The following is a 17946-nucleotide window of genomic DNA, read 5'->3' as shown; positions in this document are numbered from 1 at the left end:
TAACCTACAGCAGCAAACAAGGTGCTCAGGAGTCACAAAAGAAAGTTGCCTTCATGTTCGCTCTTTGGAAGTTAACATAGATGAGTAACACTCAAAGAAAATTTAAGATTATTTTTAAAATTATTTTGGATGTAAAGACAATGCAATATAGTATTCAATGATCAAACAATTAGCAGTTACTGTGTACACTGTATACGTGCTTGTGTATTTTAGCTCACAATGGATCATATATAAAATGATGATTCCACAGGATGATAATGGAGGTGAAAATTTCATAGTCTAATGACATTATAACACAAAACTCATATTGCTGGTGATACTGTTGTAAAAAGCATCTGCTTTACTTGCATGCATATGAAAATATGGCACAATGCAGCAGATAGCAAATAATTCTTAATAATGCTGATAAACAATGACATTAATGGTTTATGCAGTTATGGTTTGTATTTTGATTATCTTAGAACACATTCCTACTTATGAAATAATTTACTGCACTGCATTCTCTGTGATACCAGCAGCAGCCATATGCATACATTTAAATGTATATGTACATATTACAAAATTTCCATTTCTTAACTTCATATCAATTTTGTTATTTTTCTTTTGAATTGTATATATTGGAGCTATACATTTTTCTCTGCTCCTTTTTCTTCCTCCCTCATTCTCTTCTTACCTCTACCATGGTCCCCATGCTCCCAATTTACTCCAGTGATCATGTCTTTTTCTACTACCTATGTAGATTAAATCCATGTATGTCTCTCTTAAGGTCCTCTTTGTTATCTAGGTTCTCTGGGATTGTGAATTATATGCTTGTTTTCCTTTGCTTTACGTCTAAAAGTCATCTATTAGTCAGTACATACGATATTTGTCTTTCTGGATTTGGGTTACTTCACTCAATATTATATTTGCTTGCAAATTTCAAGATGTCATTATTTTTTCTGTTGTGTAGAACTTCATCGTGTAAATGTACCATTTTTCATTATCCATTCTTCTTATCCATTCTTCAGTCAAGAGGCATTTAGATTGTTTCCAGGTTCTGGATATAAACATAGTTGAGCACATGTCTTTGTGGTACAATTGAGCTTCCTTCGGGTATATACACACAAGTGGTATTGCTGAGTCTTGAGGTAGGTTTTTCCTAGTTTTATGTGAAATCATCATAGTGATATCCAAAGCGGCTATACCAGTTTACACTCCTACCAGCAATAGTGGAGTGATCTTTTTATCTCAAATCTTCTCAATAAGTTGTCATCAGTGTTTTTGGTCTTGGCCATTCTTACAGGTGTAAGATAGAATCTCAGAGTTGTTTTGATTTGCACTTCTTTGATGGCTAAGGGTGTTGAGCATTTCCTTAAGTTTCTTTCAACCATTTTAGATTCCCTTTGAGAGTTCTTTGTTTAGCTTTGTACCCCATTTTACTATTGGACTATTTGTTTTTTGATAACAAATTTATTGAGTTCTTTGTATATTTTGAAGATCAGTCCCTCTCTCCAATGTGGGTTGGTAAAGATCTTTTCCTGTTGTATAGGCTGCATTTCGTCCTGTTGACCATGTTCTTTGCTTTACAGAAGCTTCTCAGTTCCAGGAGTTCCCATTTATTAATTTTTACTTTCAGTGTCTTGCTACTTTTATTTAGGTTATATTTAGGAAGTGGTCTCCTGTGCCAATGCATTCAAGTATACTTCCCACTTTCACTTCTATGAGGTTAAGTGTGGTTGGCTTTATATTGTGGTCTTTAATCTATCTGGATTTGAGTTTTGTACGTAGTGATAGATATGGATCTATTTTCATTCTTCTACATGTTGATATCCTGTTATTCAGGCACCATTTGTTGAATATGCTTTCTTTTTTCCATTTTATATTTTTTGCTTCTTTGTCAAAAATCAGATGTTTGTATGTGTATGGATTGATATCTGGGTTTTGATCCAGTTCCATTGGTCCTCCTGTCTGATTTTATTGCAATACCAGGCTCTTTTCAGTACTGTAGCTCTGTAGTAGTTTGAAGTCAGGGATTGTGATGCCTTGCCTCCAGAAGTTCTTTTATTGTACAGGAGTGTTTTGGCTATCCTGGATTTTTTGTTATTCCATATGAAGTTGAGTGTTACTCTTTTGAGGTCTGTGAAGAATTTTCCTGAGATTTTGATAGGCATTGTATTGAATCTGTGGATTTATTTTGGTAAGATTGCCATTTTTACTTTGTTTATTCTATCTATCCAAGAGCAGGGGATATTTTTTCCATTTTCTTGTGCTTTCTTCAACTTTTTTTCTTCAAAGATCTAAAGTTCTTGTCATACAATATAGGTGGAGACCACTTATTTGTCTCTCAGTCACTCAGAACTGAATAATCACACAGAAGCTATATTTATTAAAACGCTGTTTGGCCAATGACTATAGCATATTCCCAGATAGCTCTTACATCTTTAATTAGTTCATATCTATTAATCTGTGAATCACCACAATGTTGTGTACTACCAGGAAGGTTCTGACTGGCTACTGGTGTCTTTCTGCTTCAACAGCAACATGTCATCTTATTGTCTCTGTTTAGATTTCCTGCCTGGCTTTACTCTACTAAGCCATTGACCAAAACAGCTTTTTTAATAACCAATGGTAATAAAAATTTTCATAGCATACAAAGAGGAATCCCAGATCATACAGGACTTTAACTTGTTTAGTTAGAGTTACTCCAAGATATTTTATGTTATTTGTGGCTATCGTGGAGAGTGATGTTTCTCTGCTTTCTTTCTCAGTCCATTTACCGTCTGTGTAAAGAAAGTCTACTGATTTTTTGAGTTAATACTGCTACATTAATGAAGGTCTTTATTAGATATAGAAATTCCTTGTAGAATTTTTGGGGTCACTTATGTAAACTATCATATTATCATCAGGAAATAGTGAGAGTTTGACTTCTTTTATTTCTGATTTGTGTCCTCTAGATCTCCTTTTGTTGTCTTACTGCTCTATCTAGAACCTAAAGTACTATATTGAATAGATATGGAGAGAGCAGACAACCTTGTCTTGTTCCTGATTTCAGTGGGATCACTTTGAGTTTCTCTCTATTTAGTTTGAGGTCATCTGTTGGCTTGCTGTATATTGTCTTTATTATGTTTAGCGATGTTCCTTGTATCCCTGCTCTCTCCAAGACATTTATCATAAAGGAATGTTGTATTTTGTCAAAGGATTTTTCAGCATCTAATGAGAAGATCATGTGTTTTTTATTGCAGTTTGTTTATAGGGTGTATTACATTGATAGATTTTCCTATGTTGAGCCATCCCTGCATCTCTGGGATAAAGCCTACTTGGTCCTGGGGGATGACTTTTCTAATGTGTTCTTGGATTCAGTTTGCCAATATTTTTCTGACTATTTTTTAAACATTTGTTTGTATATTTATTTATTTATTGTCTGTGTGTATGTCTGCAGGCCAGAAGAGGGCACCAGACATCATTACAGATGGTTGTGAACGACCATGAGGTTACCGGGAATTGAACTCAGGACCTTTGGAAGAGCAGGCAATGCTCTTAACCACTGAGCCATCTCTCCAGCCACTTTTCTGACTATTTATGCATCAATGTTCATGAGTGAGATTGGTCTACAATTCTCTTTCTTAGTAATGTCTTTCTGTGGTTTGGGTATCAGAACAATTCTAGCTTCATAAAAAGAGTTTGTCAATGTTCCTTCTGTTTCTATTGTGTGGAACAACTTGAGGAACATAGGTATTAGTTTTTCTTTGAAAATCTTGTAGAATTCTGACCATGGGCTTTTTTTTTTTTTGGTTGAGAGGCTTTTGATTAGTGTTTATATTTCTTTAGCAGATATAGGTCTATTTAATTTGCTTGTCTGACCTTGATTTAATTTTGATAAGTGATATTCATCCAGAAAATTGTCAGTTTCCTATAAGTTTTCCAATTTTGTGGAGTACAAGTTTTCAAAATATGACCTGATGATTCTCTGTACTTCTTCGGTGTCTGTTGTTATCTTCCCCTTTTTCTTTCTAAATTTCTTAATTTGGATATTCTCTTTCTGCCTTTTGGTTAGTTTGGATAAAGGTTTGTCTATTTTGTTTATTTTCTTGAAGAACCAAGTCTCTGTCTCATTGATTCTCTGTATTGTTTTCCTTGTTTCTATTTTTTTTTAATTTCAGCTCTCAATTTGATTATTTCCTGCTATCTAGTCCTCCTGGGTGAGTTTGCTTCTTTTTGCTCTAGGGTTCACTGGCTGGGTCCTACTCCAGAGGAGGTCACTGACTCAGGTTTTTTCTGTGGATGTCGCTTTCTCAGGCCTACTCCCATGGAGGTTCCTGGCTTGGGTCTTGCATGGAGGTCTCTGGGCTCGGGTCTTCTACCTTGGTGGTGGCTTTCTAGTACCTAGTCCTATGGAAGTTCCTTGTTCAGGCCTGCTCTAGCAGAGATCTTTGGCTATGCCTGTTCCCACGGATGTCAGTGGCTCATGCCTGTACCCAGAGATGTCCCTGGATTGAGCCTGCTCCCCCTAGAGGTACCTGGCTAGGTTCCAGTCTTGCAGAGGTCTCTGGCTTGGGTCTGGTCTCAACAGTTCCTCCCTCATACCTGCTCCTATGAAGGTCACTGACTTGGGCCTCCAGAATCTCCTTGTTGTAGCAAGAGGCCACAGTGAGTGTTTGGGCTTTAGGTTTGTGTAAGTTCACTCTGTCTATGGTTTCACAAAGATGCTATGTTCAATCCTTACAACTCTAGTTTGAAATCTGTTTATTTTTCCAGCTTTTCCTATGCAGAAACTGAGGCATGCGATTTAAACTGTGGAGGAATGTGTAAAACAGGGCACTATGTGTTGGAGTTAACAACAAGCATACAATGCTGTGTCACTAACTTAAATTTTAGAGTAATGCTGACTTGGATTTTCTTCTACCACTTCCATTACATTTACATTTGAAACTTACAGGGAAAAAATTGATGACAAATAGAACAATTTAGGTTATAAAACAATATACCAATTCAATTAATAGATAAACTATAACTGAAGTTCCAAATAATCAAGTCATAATTATCTGAAAATACAATTAATATTCAATAATAGTTTGAAGTATGATAGGGCATCTCTTGGGTATATTCCCAGGAGTGGTATTGCTGGATCCTGGGGTAGGTTGATCCCGAATTTCCTGAGAAACCGCCACACTGATTTCCAAAGTGGTTGCACAAGTTTGCATTCCCACCAGCAATGGATGAGTGTTCCCCGTACCCCACATTTTCTCCAGCAAAGGCTATCATTGGTGTTTTTGATTTTAGCCATTCTGACAAGTGTAAGATGGTATCTCAAAGTTGTTTTGATTTGCGTTTCCCTGATCGCTAAGGAGGTTGAGCATGACCTTAAGCGTCTTTTGGCCATTTGAACTTCTTCAATTTGAACTTCTTAAATTCTGTTGAGAATTCTCTGTTCAGACCAGTACCACATTTTTTAATTGGATTAATTAGCATTTTAAAGTCCAGTTTCTTGAGTTCTTTATATATTTTGGAGATCAGACCTTTGTCTGTTGCAGGGTTGGTGAAGATCTTCTCCCAATCAGTAGGTTGCCTTTTTGTCTTAATGACAAAAAAAAAAATCAATAATAGTTTGATTGGAAGTTACAGGTTTTGTCATCTGGTGGTCCTTTATTCCCTTATCTATACAGGAAAACCATCGGGAGGAGTAGTTAGAAAGTTGGGGATTTTTATGGGAGTAAATTGATATGCACCTAAAATTTAGTCATGAAAGATGAAAAATGTCTTTCCAGAAACTTGTGTGACAGAGTTGTCAAGGAGAAAAAGCTTCAGGTGTTTACATTTTCAACAGTATCAAAGAATAAGAAAAGACGGTGACACTGGGAGATGATTTTGGCATTTAGATGAGAAAGTTTGTAACAGATGGCATATGTGGATGTACTAGAGGAAAATTACAAGCTTCATGGACTTCATATTACGAAGCACTGGGGACTAAGAAATAAACGGTGAATGTTTTCAAAGAGAGCTTCAAATAAGTGTAAAAATATTGAACATCAGCAAGATTGCTAAAGATGACTTTAAAAAATAACTTTTAGCATGTGTGTATAAGTTTGAATTCTCTATCATTAATCAGAACTGACTGAAAGTTAGTATTATTCATCATTAGCTTGTACTTTGCTGAAAACACCACATGGACCTCCAATGTATAACTGGGGACAATTCTAAGAATTATGGCCAGTAATCTTTTTTTTTTTATTTAACTTGATGGATTCTGGATTGAAATTCCTTTATTTTTGAGAGAAGAGTACATTTTTCCTTTTTTTTTTCTGGTAAAAGAATGGTTTCATTAAAAAAAAAACAGTATCTTAGTTTTTTTTCTGGTCCTGTATATAAAATATTTTGAGAAGAAGCAACTTAGGGGAGAAAGGGTTTTTATAGCTCCTAGATCCAGATTCCATCCATCTGTGTAAGGAAGTCACCGAGGTAGGAGCTGGAGACAGCTGGCCCACTGTATCCATAGTCATGTAAGGAATGAATGCAGGAAGGAGTGAATTAATATATATATATATATATATAATAATATATAATATAATAATATATATATATATAATTAATATATATATACATATGTATATATATGTGTGTGTGTGTGTGTGTGAGAGAGAGAGAGAGAGAGAGAGAGAGAGAGAGAGAGAGAGGTAATCTTCTGTCTCCTTTTCATTCAGTCTCCCAATCTGGGCCATAAAATGGTGCAGCCCACATTCAGGATAGATTTTCCCACCAAAATTAGCCAACCTTATTAACAAAATCCTTATAGGCATGCTCACAGACCACACTAATCAAGACAATTCCTCACTTAGACACCCTTCTGAGGAGATTCTAGACTGTGTCAAGATAACCAAAACTAAACAACACAAGGAGCATTAACAACACTGAAGTTGGTGGTTCTTTGAGTAATGTGTGCCCTTAACTTTGAAATAATAATCTGCAGTTTTATTCAAAATGTTCTGCTAAAGAAGAGATATTCCAGAAAAGGAATCAAACATGTACAGAACCGAAGTATTTAACAAATTTATTAAACTCAATAAATCTAAATAAACACTGTCTAAATAACCAAATAACCTGCTTGAACTCACACTGAAAGGTCCCTCTTATATGAAGTAGTCATTGGTAAGGATATGCAGATTCTCTGTCTAGAACAAAGATGCTCTGAGCTAGCCTTGGTACTCTTTATTGGCCTTAGTCTTTATTATATTTTTCCCAATACATCAAAGGGTCACAGGCAGAGCGAATGTTACTTTTAGTTGCTTTCTTTGGCATTAGACAAGTGTCAAAACTGAAGGACTTTTTAGTGGTAGGAACTGGCCCAACGTTGGCTTGCATTTGACAATGGAATAGTATCTAGGAATATGTTACAACTGTGAGTGCAGTATTTTTCCTATGAATATACCTTTCCAAATTTTTCTGACAATGATGATCTTCTTTTAAAGAGATTGAGTGACATTCTACTAAATGTGTTTTGATTGATTGATTAACTCCAAGGTTTGGAAGAAACAAATTTGATGTACTCTGCCAGACTGAGTCTCATATCCAATATCCACATAAGAATGTGTGACATTGTACACATATGTGACAGTGGCAACAGGAAGACAGAGCTGGGTGTTTGTACCCCTCTTGGACACACCCAATAGATATGGTGAACTAATTTATCTAAAAAGGGTTAACAACAGGGAAGTTTGTACTCCTCTGATTTACACTGACTGATCTGTATCTTAAAAACTAGTAAGAGTAGATTACATTTCAACTGTCTGCATGTAAAAATCAATTTTAGTGTTCATTGGTGGATGAATAGATAAGTATTATATATTGCATGATAGAATATTATTAAACTCCTAAAAATGGTGACACTCTTTCATGTGTGATGACATGAGTCATAATCAAGAGGGCCTTAAATAAAATAAGTCAAGCACAGAAAAACAAATATTATATGATCACATTTGTATGTGGACTTTAAAAGGTGTGAGCTCATAGAACTTCAGATTGGAATATTATCTACCAGTGGATGTGAAAGGGTTGAGGAAATTGAGGTTGGTGAAAATACATTTGTACAAGAAAAAGAAAGTTCTGTTATCACTATAGTCATTCTTTGATTTGATTGTAAGACAATGTTTAGATACATCAAAACATTACATTGTATCCCTTAAATATATTCAGTAATAATTAGTGAATCAAAACCAGAAAGAAACATTTTGTTTTTGAAAGACTGCCTTCCATTCCTGCCACCCCCCTTCAAGTGCTGGTATTGCAGAGTTCACCACTATACCCAGCTTGAAAAATTATTTGCTCGAACAGAATATACGGCAAATTTGTTGAAGTGAATCATCAGGCTTGAGGTAATTCAGTAGATTTAAAGGCTCTAAAATATAAACAAATAGCAAATGTGTTTCCTATTACCCCCCTTATATAGCCCTCATATTTGCTTGGGATATTACAGCTTTCCTGAGCTCAGAGAAATTTATCTTTTACACTGATTCTGAAGCCTTCAATTTTTTTTTGGCTTATATTTCTTTCTCATCTTCTTTAAGCCTTAAAAGAAGAAACATGTTGAAAAATTATTTGAAATCGGAAACTTTGACGCACTCTTGCACCCTCACCTCTCTTGTCCTGGCCCCCAAGCCTCCCACTCAGCCATGGCAGAGAGTGAAATCTAGCCTCTGATAACCATGCCCAAAAGTTCCCAATGAAGAGTTGATTTCTTATCATTTGACCTGTAAAATTCAAAGAAAAATTTTACCAACAGGGATTTGCTTGAAAATTCCTTGCCTTAATAGTGAAAAACATCAAATGTTTGGGGAAAAGTTAAAATCTAGAGTCAGGTATCTGCTCAAGGATATACTAAGACCATGCCATTCTGTTGTGTCGTTTATTGTATCAACATATCTAATGGATACTTATGATATTACAAATTACTATGGTGATAATATCCAACTCGTCTTTATAAATAAATAGAAAAATAATAATGTGAACCTTATTTTAGAGAACTGTATACCACAGGAGTGGAGATAGAATCAGAACAAATAGTAAATAATATATGACAGGCTTTATAAAATTTTTATGGAAGCATAACTGGAATCGCTAAGATTGAAGTGAGGGAGAATTTCATCTTTAAAGGCAGAAGTTAAATGCAATAAATGAGGAAGAGGAGAAAATAGTTAGATAGTGTAATCACAAAATAGGTCAAAGAGGTAGAGAAAACACTCACAAAATAAAAGTCCAAGTGCTTTCACATTCGTGATGAGGTGTTTTTAGCTCCAGGCAGAGGGGAGACACAGTGAGATAAGAGTTCCAGAACCGCAAAGCTAAGTGGAAATACAGCTGCAACTGCCATTGCCAGGATGTGAGTAAAGTTGTATCTAGGTGGTTGTAAGACCCCACAGCTCATGCAGATTTAGAAAGCCAGTCAGCAAAAACGTTTAATGCGTTTAATGTTAAATTTGTACACACATCTTTGGTTCCTTAACTTAATCATGGAAGTCTATGACCCGAAAAGCAGACAGGATCATTTCAGCATTGTAGCTTGCTGGACCACCAGGTAGGGACAAGTTAAATACTAATGTATAGGAGGGAGGTATGGCCCATCATTATTACAGAATATTTATGTGTAACAAAGGGATTTGAAGTAGGTTGGCTTCAGGAAGTTCCAAGAATTCTTATTGGAGAATGGAAACTACTCATTCTATGTCATTACTTTTATTTCTATTTTAAATTAAAAATAGATTAGCACTTTTATTTTAAAAACAGTTCATTTGTGAATATATGAAGTTGTAGGAAAACAGAAAGCATAGTTCTGTCTCCAAGCTAACCAACATGAATATTTTAGTTTATGGAATTGATGTTGGCTAATGTCAAAGGGAGGAGGGTTGATACAGGACTTCACTCTAGCCTAAACCTTACTGTGTACTTTAGTTCATCCCCAAATTGATGGTGAGCTTCCTGCCTCAGCCTCTAAATGCCTGGTTTAGACTTGTAAACGTGGGCATAAAAAAAGCAAATATCGCCTTACAGAAAATGAATATACATGATATATATATATATATATATATATATATATATATATATATATATTTATTTTCGAGACAAGGTTTCTCCGTAGCTTTTTTTGGTTCCTGTCCTGGAACTAGCTCTTGTAGACCAGGCTGGCCTCGAACTCCCAGAGATCCACCTGCCTCAGCCTCCCGAGTGCTGGGATTAAAGGCGTGCGCCACCACCGCCGGGCTATACATGATATTTTATCAATTGTTATTTTTCATGTAACTTGTAAAGGCAACGCCTTCATAAAAAATTAGCTGTCTAGAACTGGAGAGATAGCTCAATGATTAAGAGCACTAGCTATTCTAGAGTTTCTGAATTCAATTCCGAGCAACCACATGGTGGCTCACAACCATTTGTAATGAGATCTAGAGCCCTCTTCTGGCCTACAGGCATAATGCAGGCAGAACACTGTATACATAATAAATAAATAAATCTTTAGAAAAGAATATTGCTGTCTAAACAAGACTTGAACACCGATAGAAATGCTAATGCAGAAGGGAAAAATTTCCCACTGCCTCATCCCTAGACAAAGATGTGCAGGCAACTTACTTCTGATAAAGAGTTAATTAGTCAATTTATCCAAAGCTAAGTGGTCAATCCTGAAGTCACATACATACAATATCATTAATCAGACATCAGTGAGTTGTGTTTATGTACTTATGCATATATATGCAACAATAATAATTGTAAAAAGAGGCCATAAATTTGAGGGGAGTGTAGAAGGACATGAAAGAGGGCTGAGGGAGGGAAGAGAAGCGTTATCCATCTATTTACTGAGCCATCACTTACTGAAAGGCATTGGTTAACGAGAGCAGCACAATGAGAGAATGGAGTGAGTTCCTGATGACTTGGAGATATGATGTAAACATAACACAGAGCAAAGAGTGCCATGCGGTGTAGCTCAAGTAGTGCTGCAGTTTCCATGAAATCCACGTATGGATGAAGCTTTGCCCACAGCCCACTGAAGCATGCCACTGACTGTGGTAAGGACTCACACTGCTACACAGGTATGTGGATAAAACTGACATCAGCACCTACCATAGTGCCTCGTGCAGAATTTTACCGTAATTATTCTCATTGTCATATATACACTTATTCAAGTTCTATTTTGTGATGATGGACAAAATATAGCAGTATTTCAAGAGCTTTTGAGCACCTTGCATATTTTCTTTTTACTACTATAGTGAAAAAGTATTTAAACATGCAGAAAAATGAAAGGTGTTAAGTAATACACTTATTTTATGATCTACTTATCAAGCCATCTTACAAGATGTCTGAGTACATCCATTTGATTGCTTTGGTTTACTTCTTTTGATGTTACATGTTTTCTCAGCCAATACATTTTTCATGCTATTTCAAAACATGAATTATGAGAGATTGGAAAAAGTAGACCCTGGGATTAGGCAATGCTGATAAAGACTAGAACCTGCTTTCAGTATGACTTATGTGTGAGGGCACTACCTTGAGTTTCACAGTTGTATAGCACTTACCAAGTCTCTAAAGATGGGCCTCCTTCAAGGAGGGGCAGAAAAAATATAAAGCTCAATAACAATCAATAGAAAAAGATGAGCCTCCTTTTTCTGCAGTTTATGCTTTGAAATCACGAAGCAGGTCCATGCCTTCTATTGAATTGTTTCACTTTGGATGGAATTTTCAAATCTTATTGTGAAGAGGTCTTTTTATGTACAGCACGTTTTCTTGTTAGCGATTGGTCTTTCTTCTTTATCTCAGCTTCTCATCAGCTTCTGTGCTTGTATACCACTCCTGTTACTGACTCCGCTAACAATCCTTCATCAGATGTCTGCTTCCTCATCTGCTGAGAGTGGATATGGGTTCTGGCTTTCCTGGAAGCTTCCCTGCTCTGTTCTGTAATCTGTGTTACCCAGGTCTTGTTGCCATTCAGTAACCTACAGTTGCAATGTCTGCCAAGTTCCCAGATTCAAGTACTGTTAGCTCTGCTTTCATTTTTTTTTCTAAATCAAGTCAATTCTAGTCAGCTAGTCCTTTCAGAATTCCCAGGCTTCCTCCTGAGATTTCACAGTCACATTAGGTTTCCTGTTTGCATGCAGGGATCAGTTTGTTCTATGAGACTGCAGAAGCCCAGCTGGGCACTGCCCCCAGTCTGGCTTTCCTAAGAAGTCTGCAACCAAACTTTCCCAGTCCTAGATCATCCTAATGACATGCACACACTTCCTATCTTTCAATTTTCACTTTTTCTTTCCCCAGGCCAAGGAACAAGGGGAGAGGGAGTCTGGCCCATGCTCAGTGCTCAGCGGTGTGCCTTTTGTTCCTCCCTAGTCTGCTCTTTAATTCTTGCTTCCTTTACGTTGGACAGAGTTCCAATGTCATCACACTCGCTTCCTCACCATATGGCCCCATGTGCTAAGTTCTCCAGACTCTCACTTCTTAGATCCCCAAATGCTACTCATTCTGAATGAAGCTAGGCCCTTCCAAGTGGAAAACTACTTCTATAAGTTATTTTTCTTTGTCTCTTAAAACTTCCTTCTTGAAATGCACTTGTCTTTGTTCCTGGATTTTTCTGCTTGGAGGAAATGCATGTACTGATGTCAGAGAATTATTCATTTCAAAAGATGAATTAAGGTTTATTAAGTAGCTATATGATTTTCAGGTTTGTAAATTTAAAATCTAATGATTAAAATAGGGATTAGCTGATCTAATTTGTCTTTGTTAAAATTGGTAAGCATCAGAAATAAGGTAATTTCTCTTCAGTCGTCCTTTAGGAAATCACTGTCATTCCAAATAAGTAGCAGAATCAGGAACGGGAGGCAGTTAGACCTGGGAGACAAACTTTTAATATTTCACGATAATACGCAACTTCATGTGCACACATACCTGTAAATGAAAATACATATGATGGTCTGCTTGACGGCAGTCCCAGTAACCTCAGGAATTGTTATAAATTCCCACAGACATCTCATTTCACTCACGCTAATGCTGCATCACGAGACTGCAGTGTAGACCCAAGTTCTCTGTTCTCACCCTCTGCCCCTGTCTCCTGGGTGTCTTATTGAAGCATAGGGAGCCTGATGAGGGTGTTTTGCTGCTTCTATTGCCACTGTCACTTGCCAGGGTTACGCTCCAGTGACACACAGGAAACAAGTCAACCCAGTGAAGGAAGATGCTCCCCTCCCGTCTGCACCACAGTCACTCCATCCAGTTCTCTGGTGTGCTTGTCTTCTGTGACATCATGTAGGAAATGAACTTTTACCTCTTTCCATTTCCCCACTAGAGCTTTTCCCAGCTTGTAAAGTTGTGCCCCAGATCTCCCTGTGCTCTTGCTAAGCACTTTTTCCTCCCATAGAGGGTTCTTGGCATATTGCAGCTATGTCCCCTGAAAATTGGCTCCATCACTGCCTAAGCACCCCCTTTCTGAAACTGATGCCACATACAATTAAGTTAAAGTCTATACATTTGCTTCTTAAAAAATTTAGCATCATTAATTAAATAGATCTTTATCTCCTAAAAGCTGATTTTGTTATTTATTGCCTCTGTTCATCTTCTAATGAGGAAGATGAAATTGCTACATTAGGTAATACTTTCATTCATTTAGCTAAATCATATGAAAACATGATTGCAGATTTTTACTTGTCTTGGGTCTAGGAAACAAACCAAGAACCATATTGACCCCAGATAATACACCATACAATAAACTTTGAAAAGCCAGGCCCAAAAGCTAGCCCATGACTTACACATGTCATGTATTTGGAACATAAGCTCTGCTTTTTTGTTTCAAGCACTTTGATAAAGATTTATAAAGTAGTAAAGTGAACTGCTGAAGAATTTGCACGATGAAAATAGAATTCAGGATGTCTAATTTGTAGATGGTTTAGGAAAAACAGAAGACCAAGTAATTTTCAGTCCTAGAGAAAGAAAACAAAATATCACATTTTTAAAGATACAGCTCAAAATAGTACCCACTGCAATACTATTTATCTATTTAATTATATAGCTCAAAATAATACAAACTGCAATACTATATATCTGTTTAAATATTTCATAGCTTGCAATCCTTTAACTTATTGAAGCATAAGCAAAATACCTAATTTCCAACTATGTCTTAATTGTGTGCAATGGGAATGACATTTTATGTGTTATAGTCAGAAACTTAAAATTATCAATTCTTATTTGCATATAGTAATATTTTGTTGAAAATATACATACAAAGAAAATGTAAAGCTAAATTTTTATACTAATTACTTTGATATTAATATTTTACATTGTGCTGGGTATATGACTTTCTAAAAACATGCTGTACTGTAAATGCTGCCATGTAGCCCACTTTTGTCTTTGCAAATTCAGTAACAAATCTGAGATTTCGTGAACTATGCCTCAGTGACATACTTCAGTGAGCTTGGTTGAAATTGCTTTCTTCATTTCTTCTTCAAGCCACACAGATTTTAAATTTGGGGTATCTGAGGGCCACACAAGTGACATGGACTGGGCCATCAAGCCAGGGATCAGCTGTGGAGGTAGAGTCTGTCTGCTTGGGAACTGAGAAACAAGAAGCTTTCCCTGCTGCCCTCTGGTCTTGAAGCTTTTCTTTCTTCTGCTGTCCTCAGTTCCCTCCTCACATTCCATTCTCCCCTCTTCCTCTTTCCTTCCAGATGATCTGATCTTCTGAGACGCCCCTCTGGGGTGATCTCACAGATGGGACATGTGCCCAAACTCCTGGCCATGTTTCTCTCACATACAGTAATTCAGATACCCAGGGCTTACCAGAAAAACCTGAGCTAAAAGACTGCCCTTATCCCTCAGACACCTACTAATGCTACTTATTTCACTTTGGTCTTGGCTGCATTGTCTTTCCTATCTGCCAACTTAGCAATGGAGTTAAAAATGCACTTAATACTTTATTCAGAACTTGACTGTTTTTATTCAAAAATACTATTTTATGAATCTCTTCTGTCATATTACATAAATGAAAGTCAAAAATATTTACTTTGAAGAGTAAAAGTATGTTATCATATTATACGTGTATCTGTGACAGGGAGGTGGTGCTTTATTTGATTTAAATGTTTATGAACAGCTCATTAACAAAATGTCAGTGAAATTTCCTTCGAAAGCCTATGTTATAATATCATAGTATCGACAATAATGCTTAAAATGTATTTTGAATACTTGCTAAGTGTGAGTCACATATTTTTACTTAATAGATTGCATAGGTATTGTTTGATTTACAGAAATATCAAGGAAAAAGGACAAGGTCCCATAATCAAATGATGATATGCATGTTTGATATTGCATATTGTTAAAAAATTCACAATAAAAAGCATTTTACATTAATATTGTATCTAAAATACATGTTCATCTGATGTAAGTGTATTAGATTAGGACCCTAATGAGTGTAGTTCTTTTTCTATGGCCACAGTGGGAATATCACTAAAATTTATTATTTTATAAACTCTCCTAATGTGGTCTAACTTGTTTATTTCTAGAATAAAGTTTTTTATGCATATTTAAGAAAGACATAACATAATGTTGTGGGATACATGTAGACAGCAAAACGGTAACTATGGCAGAGCCAATTAATATACCCGTCACCTAATAGACACACTCATTTTTCACTTACTTTTTGTTTTTGACAAAACAGCTAAAATCTACTCATTTGGCAGGAATCCCAAATGCAGTGCAATTTTATTAATTACTGCTCTCACGCTGTACATTATCTCCCCAGAGTTTTTCATCATTCATTTCTGCTGTCTGAACTAGTGAGCTACACCCTCCTCCTTTCCACGCCCACACTCTTTGTGTCCAGACTTACTTTCTATCTACGTATATTTGAACTTAAAAATTCCACATATAAGGAAGATTATTTCATATAGTACAATGTTCTCCAGTTTCTGGTTTATTTCTTATGGCATGATATGAAAAATATCGGGGTCTCCTTGTCAATGATTTAACATTCCGTTTTATGGTTTGTCGTCTCCTGGTTGGGCACCTGTGCTCCTCTCTTATCCATTATAAAATAGTGCTGCAGAGAAAATAGAGATGTAGATATTTTTATAACTGAGTAAATCCAACCATTCGCTGGTTATATGCACAGAAGAGGGATTGTTGCATCCTAAGATTGTTTTGTTTTTAATATCTTTAGGAACACTGCTCTGTTTTGCAAACTGGCTGCAGCAATCCATAGTCTCACCATGAGTAGTCAAATTGTTCCTTACCAACATTTTCCTCTTTTAGTCTTTTTAAGCTTCTTGGTACTAGCTGTATTTTAGTTGTTTTTTGTTTGTTTGTTTGTTTTGTTGTTGTTGTTGTTGGTGGTGGTGGTGGTGGTGGTGTGTGTGTGTAGGAATAATGGCTTTCCTTCTCATTTATTCATCTCTGATGGTCAATGTCACTGATCATACCTCCATATATGTACTCCAGTTGTCTTTTTATGGAGTAACACCTGTTCACATCCTTTGATGTAATTGCTTAATTTCATTTTGCTTGTGCAATACGTATACCTTTGTCTAATGTCAATGTAGTTGTACATGAACACAATGACATATGTCAGGTTGTTCACAGAATGTACTCAAAACTAATGGATTTCTGGTGGTTGTTTTTGTTTAACAATAAATATAGTACCTGAATAACAAGGCTGTGTAAGTCTATTTGTGGATTATTGCTATGTATAATGATGGCTTTAGTAAATATATGACTTTCATCTTGTTACCTTACAGATAGACATGGACCAAATACAGGGACTGTATACAGTAATGACTTACATCGATTAAGTATATGAATTAATACTATACTATCAGTTTTAACAGTTTTGTTCTTGTGATTGAGCAAATATTACATCTAATTCATTTTAAGTATTTTATATATCAGAGAAAATCAGTTTCTGACATCATTTCTTTGAACTCATTTTTTTTAAAATTTACTTTTCTGTATCTTTATGTGTGTATGTGTGAGTGTGCACCACATGTGTGAGGGCCCATAAAGAGGCCAGAAGAGGGCAGTGGGTCCCCAGGAGCTGGAGTTACCATCCATTGTGAGTCACCTGACTTGGGCTCTGGGAAATGACCTTAGGTCCTCTGGAAGAGCAACAGCACTCTTTACCCATGGCTCATCTCTCCAACCCCTTCTCTCAACTCTTTGGCCCAACAATGACATTGGCCAAGTCACTTGGTGAGATATAAAAGGTTATACAATAGTAATGAGGGAAATGTGACCAATTCAACTTTTTGGCCTGCTTTAGCACAACCAAAATTTATTTCCTATAATATACTAGGATTTTAAAAATAATAATGTATTTCCATTGTATTAGTTGATTGAAAATTTATTAATGTAATCATATTTTTTGTATTATAGTGAGTGGACATCCAATACTGAAGAGAGCTAACATCCGGACTGTTGGCAAGTTGGTGGCTAGATCCATAAGAGAAAGGAAAATGAGACAATTTTATAAATCCTGAGAAGTGAAACAAGTTTGCAGTGTAGCCCTCCTTTAAATAGGTGGACCGATCTCCTCAGAAATGCGTTAGTGATGACCACAGAACGATTTGGTATCAACAGGACAAAATACTAACATCTTTGTGACAAGTTAGTTCATCATGTGTAAGTGTGTTTGGATGAGCCCTCTTTGTCTTCTTCATTAAACATCATGATGAAGTGAATCTGTACCATCTCACTTACTGCTTTCATTTGACTGAAATCTGTTTTGTTCCACTGCCAATAATTGTTACAAACTTTAAAACTCTTATTTTCAAAATTCCCAGTTCTGTTATTAAAAAATTTAATTCATCATTTTTATTCTTTGAAAATTCTATCAGCATGCTATATTGTGAAATGGAACATTTCAAATAGTTTATTTTACAGAATGTTAAATCACTTAGGGTTTTTGGAGTGTTTCTGAGAATTGTGTCTAAGTCATTGCCATTTTTTCATACTTAG

General features: G+C 36.1%; 1 protein-coding gene across 1 annotated transcript in view; it reads left to right on the top strand.

Annotated features, from left to right (window-relative positions):
* Iqcm (IQ motif containing M) overlaps positions 1-17468 on the top strand; it is a 415125-nt gene extending 397657 nt beyond the window's left edge. Inside the window, exon 12 of the mRNA XM_041663710.1 lies at positions 17365-17468. Within this exon, the coding sequence (XP_041519644.1) occupies positions 17365-17468 (104 nt within the window). The remainder of the gene's footprint in view (positions 1-17364) is intronic.
* The last annotated feature ends 478 nt before the right edge of the window (positions 17469-17946 follow it).

Source organism: Microtus oregoni, unplaced genomic scaffold, assembly GCF_018167655.1.
Source record: "Microtus oregoni isolate MIOR12 unplaced genomic scaffold, Mior012 000014F_ref0000157, whole genome shotgun sequence".
Classification (NCBI taxonomy): Eukaryota; Metazoa; Chordata; class Mammalia; order Rodentia; family Cricetidae; genus Microtus; species Microtus oregoni.
The sequence above is the reverse complement of the archived record's forward strand: the minus strand, read 5'-3'. Positions and strand labels throughout refer to the sequence as shown.